Source organism: Lathyrus oleraceus, chromosome 3 (assembly GCF_024323335.1).
Source record: "Lathyrus oleraceus cultivar Zhongwan6 chromosome 3, CAAS_Psat_ZW6_1.0, whole genome shotgun sequence".
NCBI classification, from domain to species: domain Eukaryota; kingdom Viridiplantae; phylum Streptophyta; class Magnoliopsida; order Fabales; family Fabaceae; genus Lathyrus; species Lathyrus oleraceus.
This window is the reverse complement of record NC_066581.1, coordinates 360,097,846-360,107,836: the sequence shown is the minus strand read 5'-3', so window position 1 is coordinate 360,107,836 and position 9,991 is coordinate 360,097,846. Positions and strand designations below refer to the sequence as shown.

The following is a 9,991-nucleotide window of genomic DNA, read 5'->3' as shown; positions in this document are numbered from 1 at the left end:
AGAAAAATGATTTGCTAAAGGTTGGTGTAAGAAGAACAACAACACATAACCAAAAATTTTTTGTCTCACAATCCATCAGACAAAATGATGTTTAAGAGTATAGAGCGACTGAATTTATGAGTAGGGTTGAGGATAAAACTTAATGAATGAATCATTTTACAGTAAAATGTGTGTATGATATCCCTCAATTATTTGGGAAACCGAGAGAATAAAATATTTAATAATAAAATAAAATCTTAAATAATAATAAAGTCGTTACTTTTAAAGAAAAAAACACAAAAGCTAGAGTTGCTAGAACTCGAAGCATGTATCCAAAATTATTTACCCCTCGATTTTTAAATCAAAAGAATAAATGATAATTTCTTTTAAAAAAAATAACATAGGACATCCTGAAATTTTACCTCGGTTTTTTGTTGAATTATGTGAAAATTTTGTTATAAAATATAATATTTGTAGTAATGCATACACTTCACTACTGCATTCTTCATACTCTTCGTATCATGACGAAAAAGTAAAATAAAGATAAAAAAATAATTTTCCTTATTTCTAATATATAAATATCAATAATATACGAGAATAAAAACCCCACAAATAATATCTTTTAAATTTATTTAAATTTGTATAACTAAATTTTAGGTATTACTCTTAAGTTACAAAGCATATATTTTTTCTTTCAAGCAAAATACTGTTTTTTATTGATGTTTAATTCATATTATCGTATCATTTATAATATAATTTTTTATTATATTGGTCCAACAATTTTTTTAACATAAATGAAATTTAATATAAAACAAATAAAGATTATTTCACAATCGTGTATAGCCTGAATCTCAGTCTAATTAATCTAATCTCAATAACCTAGAAAAAAAATTATTTTTCAAAAAATGAAAAAGACAAACCAAATGAAAATCATTTATAGTTTTGGAAATAAATTATGTTTTACGACATTTGCAAGATCAATGATAAAAAGCTCAAAAGAGAATCTAAACTCAAAAGGTGAATAAAATATTTAAAATTTGGCTTGATCAAAAGCATATAATTTTGCACTTCAACGCATGAATCATCGTTCTATCCAATCAGACAGTTGTTTGCACAGTATCATATATCACACATGAATGATTTTAATTGCTCTTAATATATAAAGAGTGAAGCGTTTTATTTCAAACAATCAATTACATTTTCACTCACTCACATAGTATTTTTGATTTTTTTTTCATTCACCTGAGTGTTAGGATACTAATCTTACAAATGAAGCCTCATTTCAATCACATCAAAAATATCAATCTAGTTCACTTCCTCACCATTTGTAATTTTTAACCAAACAAATTATATGCTTCATCATTCTCTATTTCTATCTACCTATTTATATATATATATTTTTTCAGACTACAGTATCATGGTTTATTTATTTATAAAATATATAATATCATATATAAATTAAAATTTTATTTTTATTATATATTATTGGAAAATATACATATATTATTTCATGATGGTGTCTATCTCCATCACAATCTAGAGAAAAAGGAAATATAAAAATAGAAAATGCAATAGGTAGGAAATAGAGTCTAGAATTAAAGAGAACCAATTTGTTAAAAAATGTTTTTAGCAAAATGCTAACACTCAACGCGCTCATCGCAATCGAAACAAAATTAAAGTAACGTCATGCTAAAAACAAATCAAACTAAATATCCGCAATGTGCTCAAATTTGATTCAAGCGCGATAATATTCACCAAAATGTAGCACGTGCGAATCAAAATAATCACATTCGCAAAAAATCAAATAGAGTTACGACATACAAAGCACGTCGAACCTCAGATCTGAACCAATTTACACGCAAACCCAAATATCAACGAGCAGCATACGCATAAGTTATTTACAACATTACACCGTTTCAGAGTATTACAACCTCAAAATAAATAAAAACAACAACATAAAAAATAAAAATAAAAACAGAAACATGATGGCTATTTGTGGAAGAAAGAAGATATGGTTTAGGAAAGTAAGAAAAATGGTGGCTAACATGAAAAGAGAAAAATCCTACAACTTTATTTCTTACTTATTTTTTATCTCTTTTCTTTTGAATGAGAGAAAAGAATCATGCTGCTGTGGTTGTTAAGACTTTGTGGAAACGTGAAGAGGAAAAAAATAAACTATTCTCCAGCCTCTTTCTTTTTAATTTTTCTTTTCTTGTATTCACGTTGAGAGAAAGATCGAAATGTGTGGCTACTAAGTGTGTTTTGTGTGGTGTGGTTTTATGTGTAGAGAAGAAATGACCATGAGAGTGGATGATTAATGTATCATGTGGGGGAATACAAAGAAAAATATCACTGACTTCAGGTTTTCCTTTCGTCTCTTTTTTTTTCTTTGAATGAATATTAACCAGTGATAGTCAATCCTGAGAGTGTGGGGCGCAAATCGTATTGTTAAGTGTTTTTTTTCATTTGTCAATGACATTTGCTTTATATAGTGTGGGTTAGGGTTTTAAGAATTGTTTAATACCTGCAATACCCTTCTAGATATTTTAAGTGATAAAATGAGTTTAAAAACTAAAATGAAATAAAATTCTATTTTTTAATAAAGACAAATAAAAATCAAATTATCACATTTTTGTCTCTGTTTATCTTTTCCCAATATTTTGATAAAAAATAAAAGGAATTAAAATTGGGTGCGAAAATGCGTGAAAAATAAAATGAATGCACTAAAATAATCTACGCAAAATATAGTTCAAGAAAACTGATAGATACGAATCAAATCTTGCAGTAAAAGATGTCTGGTTGAAAGGGCTCAGGTTGATCAAAATGAGAATATAACAGGATCGAAAAAATTAAATGAGCACGCCAGATTAAACTATACGACTTATAGATCAATAAAACAAAACGTTGCGAGCCCAGTCTTGAGATTTTTCGTCCGCTAATTTTACACGCAATTGAAAATCGATTCAATCGGTCTCTGTATTAAATCGAAATTTTATCCTGGTTGACTTTTTAAGCATTATGCTTAAAGAAATTAATGTTATGATATGCAGATGATGCAAATATCTCGTGAATGCATCAATTTATTGATTTGAGACAAAATTGGGGTATGACACAAACTTAGACAAAAGGCTGACGTTATATCCCAACAACGGAACCTAAATGTTCAGTCTCAAAATCGAGTTGATGATTTGGAGGCCCAAACCACAAAGGGTAAAGATCAAGTGGTGACCTACAACAAAGAAATTTCAAACTGAACGAAATAGGTTGAAAAACTACAACAAAAGATTAAGGAGACGCAAAGAAAAAAGGCTTAAATTGAAAATTCTGGACTAGCTTCTCTTAAAGAAAAGTTAGTTCAAGAGGCCAACCTCAGCTTTTGGTATACTGAGGTTGTTTATCTATCGGAAGAAGAGATTCGACCTCTACAAACTAAAAATCCAATTAATGATGCAAGGATTAAGCTTGGAAGGAAGCATTTGGAGAAGATTAAGACTTAGTTTTCCTCTTTGAATTTTTTACTTCTGGCTTTCTATTTGGTAACTATATTAATGGCAATGTTCCATTCTGACACTTTTTAATTTCAATGCCATTTTGACATATCCATTGCTTATATATTATTCTTCAGTTATTTGAATTTCCTACAACATAGGCTTGTAGGAACAGAAAAATGATTTGTTAAAGGTTGGTGTAAGAAGAACAACAATACATAACCAAAAAAAAATTTGTGTCACAATCCATCTGACAAAATGATGTTTAAGAGTATAGAGCGGTTGAATTTATGAGTTAGGTTTAGGGTAAAACTTAGTGAATGAATCCTTTTATAATAAAATATGTGTATGATACCCCTCGATTATTTGAGAAATCGAAGGAATAAAATATTTAATAATAAAATAAAATCTTAAATAATACGTCACTTTTAAAGGAAAAAATAAAAACTAGAGTTGCTAGAGCTCAAAGTATGTATCCTAAATTATTTATCCTTCGTTCTTTTTTCTTAAACCGAAAGAATAAATGATAATGTCTTTAAAAAAAATAACATAAGACGTCATGAAATTTTACCTCAATTTTTTGTTGAATGATGTGAAAGCTTTATTATAAAAGATAATATTTGTAGTAGTGTATACACTTCACGACTTCATTCTTCATACTCTTCGTTCGTATCATGACGAACAAGTAAAATAAAGATAAAAAATAATTTTCTTCATTTCTAATATATAAATATCAATGATACACCAGAATAAAAACCCCACAAATAATGTTTTTAAAATTTATTTAAATTTGTAAAACTAAATTTTAGATATCACTCTTAAGTTACAAAGCATATATTTTCTCTTTCAAGCAAAATACTTCTTTTATTGGTGTTTAATTCATATTATTATATCAATTATAATATAATTTTTTATTATATTTGTCCATCAAAGTTTTTAACATAGATGAAATTCAATATAAAACAAATAAAGACTAATTTACAACCGTGTATAGCGTGAATTTCAGTCTAATTAATTTAATCTCAATAGACCTAAAAAAAACTATTTTTTAAAAAATAAAAAAGATAAACCAAATGAAAATCAATATGATCAATCAAAACTATATAGTTTATAACGTTTGCAAGATCAATGAGAAAAAGTTCAAAAGAGAACCACAACTCAAAAGGTGCATAAAATATTTAAAATTTCGCTTGATCAAAAACATATAATTCTGCATTTCATAGCATGAATCATCATCCTATCCAATCAGATAGTTGTTTGCACATCACATTGTATCGCACGTAGTATCACACATGAATAATTTCAACTGCTCTTAATATATAAAGAGTGAAGCATTTTGTTTCAAATATTTAATTACATTCCACTCACATATTATCTTTTATTTTGTTTCTCTGACTTAAGTATTAAAATACTAATTTTACAATTTAGTCTTCTCTCCACCACATCAAAAGTATAAATCTAGTGTAACAAAGATACAACTTCACTTCCTCACCCTTTCTAATTTTTAACAAAACAAATTATATGCTTCATCATTCTCTATGTCTATCTACCTATTTTTATATTTTTTTTTTCAGACTACAGTATCATGGTTTATTTATTTATAAAATATGTAATATCATATATAAATTAAAATGTTATTTTTATTATATATTATTGGAAAATATACATATATTATTTCATGATGGTGTCTATCTCCATCACAATCTAGAGAAAAAGGAAATATAAAAATAGAAAATGCAATAGGTAGGAAATAGAGTCTAGAATTAAAGAGAACCAATTTGTTAATATTGCAAAAAGTTCTCCAAATTTCTTCTGTCATTATCATTAAAATCCACAGAATCCATCAACTGTGTTAGCCTTTCACTGAGATCTTCTACCTCTTTCTGCAACCTCCTAATGTGATTCAAAGTTTCCTGCAAGATCTTCGACGCTGATTGCTGCAAAACAAAACACATATTAAATACACAACTTTATAAAAAAAGAAATTATCCACTTTGATTTTAATTATTTTTACATACAAGCTGTAAGTGTCATTAACAATTTTAAAAGATGTTCCTACAAAAAAAAACAATTTTAAAAGATGTGAAAAATGTAGTTTTTGTTTTAAGATGAATCTAATATGGATCTTTAAAAAAGATTTATAGGTGAATCTTATTATTTTTAGTAAAAAAAAATAGAAGATAAAATTTTACTAAAAATAGTAAAATCTACAATTAGACCAAGATCAACCCTTAAATAATTTAAAATATAATTTTAAATTTTGCACTCTTCTTGTTTTCTGGTTTATAAAGTTTAAAAAAAAAAATTTTTGGTCTAAGTTTTATTATTGTTTCGAAAAAATAGATATTTTTTGAAACACAAGTTAATTATAAACTAATTTATTGTTTTTTTGTTAATGTGAAAGAACTCATATAAGCCAAAAAAATTGGTAGCATAAATAAAAAATATTATAAAAATAAATAAATAAACTGGCCCAGTTTTTCAAATGCTTCCGAACTCAGTTTGAAGAAACAATCTCTTCATCAATTATGAGCTTACACAATCCAAACATATCTTTAATTTGTTTTTTTCCTTACACAATCCAAGGTGAAAAACGTGAATATATATATATATTATATATATATATATATATATATATATATATATATATATATATATATATATATATATATATATATATATATATATATATATATATATATATATATATATATATATATATATATATATATATAGCTTTTAAATTGTTGAATATGAATTCATGACTCTTATATACATGACTCATAATTAATGGCTTCAAAACCTTAGTGCAGTTGTCATCTCTTAACTTACAATTTTTTCATATAATTCTAACCAGCGTTTTAAAAAAATTCCATCACCAAAACGGTTATGACAAAACAATATTGACTACTAATATCATTATTATCATTTTTATGTTAAAAAATAAATTGTTGTTAATCTACGTCGCAACGATTATAATCAGTATTGTGACACTTGTATTAATTAAAATTGCAAAAGTGTTAATGCTCTGACCGATTTTTTAAAAACAAAGCAAAATTGTTGAAGAAAAAAAAACAATTGAAACAATGTATGTGAATTATTATTGACTAGGTTTTTGTACATAATGAAATGAATCATACCCTTGAGGTGTTTCTTTGGTTAAGTTGAGGAAGTAGAAGTTGTAACCTTGACACAAGATCATTAATCTGTTTCTCTTTCATCTTTGGATCTCTTGAGTTTCTTTGGTCAGACATGACTCTCTCTTTTGATCTTTATTTTTTCTTTCTTTCTTGAAGTGTGTTGTTGTTGCACCAAAAGAAGGTGTTTAAATAGAGTGAGAAGTTAGTCACTGTTTGGCGTAAGACAGTACTGACAAAACATTGATTAAATTGAATTTTGAGTTGTTTGAATCAAGCTCTCTTTATCACACATTTTGGTAGTACATACATAAATGGCCCACTAGTACTGTTGATTTTAGGTTTGTTGCCTAACGAAAACCCTTAGAATAGGATACTATTAGCTTTCTTGATGCATGTATCCTTAAGGACAAGCAACATTAATATTATTGTTTTGGTGTTGATTAAGGGCAGCATTTATAATAGTATGATGGTTTGGTGTGGATTAGATATTGAGGAGGGTTCCAAGTTCCATGATGTAGAATGAATTATCTTTGTAATTTTTATTTTCATAATTTATGATGTTTATATTATTAAAAAAAAAAATATTTTTTTATTTTTATTCTTAACATGATATTTAAAGATAAATTAAGTCCTAGTTGAATTATCCATCATTTTTAATATTGAATTGGGAAAAAAATTAAAAACATGTTTGTTTTTGTTTAGATGATTGATTCTATAAAAGAGAAAATAATTACCCAATTGATCATCAGAATATTTTTGTCATCTCGTCTTCCACTTAGGATTTGTAGATCAAGATTTGATCATATAGGACTTCAGATTATTCTTTTTTAATTGGTCTCTCTCTCTCGAATTCTTGTTGGTTTTGGTCTAATTTCACTTGGTTCCTCTTTATAATGGTTGAGAATGATTTGTGATTTGTTTTGATTAATTTTAGTTCAGTTTAACTTGATTCGATTTTATTCGGATTTATTCGGTTGATTTGATTTGATTTGGTTTAGTTTTTCTATCACATGGTTCCTCTCTTTGGAGTTAGTCATTTTTCTATTGTATTTAAGCATGAGTAGAAAACCAATGTGGCATATGAGGACAAGTGATTAACACCACTAACTAACTTATAATTTTGTTAGATAGTTAGTTAGAATGAAGTCAGAGTTAATTCCTTGACACCTAAGCTACATTATGGTGTGATAAGGTGTAGAATCTTATGGTGTAGGTTATCTTCATCTGTATATAACTTACCATGTATTCACTTGATTTCTAATGAGAATTTTACCTCACCATGTTCATTTCAACTTTATCTCTCTATGTTATGCTTCTACTCTTCAAGTCCATATAACAAAGTAGATCATAAAGCAAGGAAGTCCATGTTCCTAGGATACAAACCTGGTATGATAGGTGACATCCTACTTGATTTTCATACCAATGTGTTGTGTCTATAAATGCTATATTCCTTGAGCACACTCTACTTACCAACCAAACGAACAATCCTCATCCACCTCATGGTCTTACTTTCCATCCACGACTGATAATTCTAACCATATGGACCAAACTGAACATATTACACCTGACCAACATATCACAATACACCAACCTAACTCTATTCATAGCACACCTCCAACTGAACTCACTCTAAACATTAATCCACACTTTGAACCCGATCTTCCTCCTGCCACTGTTACACATGAACATACCTCAGACCACCCAACCATAACTTCTTCAAGGGTGAGTCATCATCCATCTTATTTGCAAGACTATATTTTTCGTTCCCTTGCTATCAAATTCATCTTCCTCAGGTACTCATTATCCTTTGTCAAATTTCATTTCACATCACAATCTTTCCCTACATAGTCACATTACTCTTTGTCATTAATGTCTCATATTGAAACTAAGACCTATGATGAAGCTTCTAAGCATGAATGTTGGAAGCAAGCTACACAATTTGAACTTCTAGCCCTTAAGAAAATGGGCACTTGGAAAATTGTAAACTTAACTCCCGGTGTTACACCAATTGGTTGTCAATGGGTCTATAAGATCAAATACTTTGTCAATGGCTCAATTGACAGATTCAAAGCACGGTTGGTTTCTAGGGGATATAATCAGATAGAAGATCTTGATTATTTTGACACTTACTCACCAGTTGCTAAACTTACAACTGTCAGAACTATTATAGCATTGCTTTATTCAAGCAATGACATTTACATCAACTCGTGAATAATGCATTCTTCCATGGTGACATACAAGAAGTTGTACATGATTATTCTCCCAGGTGTGACTGTTGCCAAGCCTAACCAAGTGTGTAAGCTTGTCAAATCCTTATATGGACTTAAACAAGCTAGCATGAGATAGTATGAAAGGCTCACATGTTTCCTCATTGCACTTCACTAGAAACAAGGTACCTCTGATCACTCCCTATTTGTGAAATCTAGATCATCCATCACAATTTTGTTGGTGTATATTGATGATGTCATTCTAGCAGGGAATGATTTGAATGAGTTCAATTCAATCAAATTGGCATTGGATAATACATTCAAAATCAAGGATTTAGGCAAGTTGGAGTATTTTCTAGGCATTGAAATTGCACAATCAAAGAAAGGTATATTCTTAAACAAGAGAAAGTATTATCTTTATATTCTATATGACTCAAGATTCATTGAATTCAAACGAGTCACTACACCATCTGATCCTGCCATAAAGTTACATCAAAATTGCAACACCCCTTATCATGATATACTCTAATACAGTAGACTTGTAGGTCGATTATTGTATCTAATTGCAATAAGACATGGCACAACCTTTTGTACATAATAGTTGAGTCAATTCTTTCCATCTTCTACAAGAACTCACTTCAAGTTGCCTGTAGAGTTCTCAAATATCTAAAAACATGTCTAGCTCGAGGTATCTTTTTCCCTAGAGACTTAACTCTACAATTGAGTGGTTTCTCATATGTTGACTGGGTAGGATGCATAGACACTCAAAGGCCAGTTTCAGGCCAGTGCTTCTTTCTTGGTAGATCACTTATTTCATGGAGATCAAGAAAATAATTGATTGTCTCGAGATCCTCATCAGAAACTGAATATAGAGCATTTGTAGCCGTCACTTGTGAGCTCTAATGACTTATATATCTTATGAATGATTTGGATATTAAGTGTACTGAAATTCTTATCATATACTGAGATAATTAAAGTGCTCTTCACAACTGTCTCCGATTATTTTTCATGAACGCACTAAACACTTGGAAATCGATTGTCATATTGTAAGACAAAAACAAAACAAAGGAGTTATGAAACTGCTTCCAGTCAAATCAAAAGATCGACTTGTTGATTTGTTCACAAAGGAATTGCACCCTCAACCATTCAATGACTTGTTAGCCAAGTTGAAAATGGT

At 28.7% G+C, this 9,991-nt stretch overlaps 1 protein-coding gene across 1 annotated transcript; it reads right to left on the bottom strand.

The window, feature by feature from the left end:
• Positions 1-5,099: 5,099 nt before the first annotated feature.
• LOC127129268 (transcription factor PRE6) lies at positions 5,100-6,755 on the bottom strand. The gene is made up of 2 exons (XM_051058504.1): positions 6,608-6,755; positions 5,100-5,404 (listed from the first exon to the last, which is right to left on the bottom strand). Exons 1-2 carry the CDS (start codon positions 6,719-6,721, stop codon positions 5,249-5,251), a joined length of 270 nt encoding a protein of 89 aa, XP_050914461.1. The 5' UTR covers positions 6,722-6,755; the 3' UTR covers positions 5,100-5,248.
• Between the last annotated feature and the right edge of the window lie 3,236 nt (positions 6,756-9,991).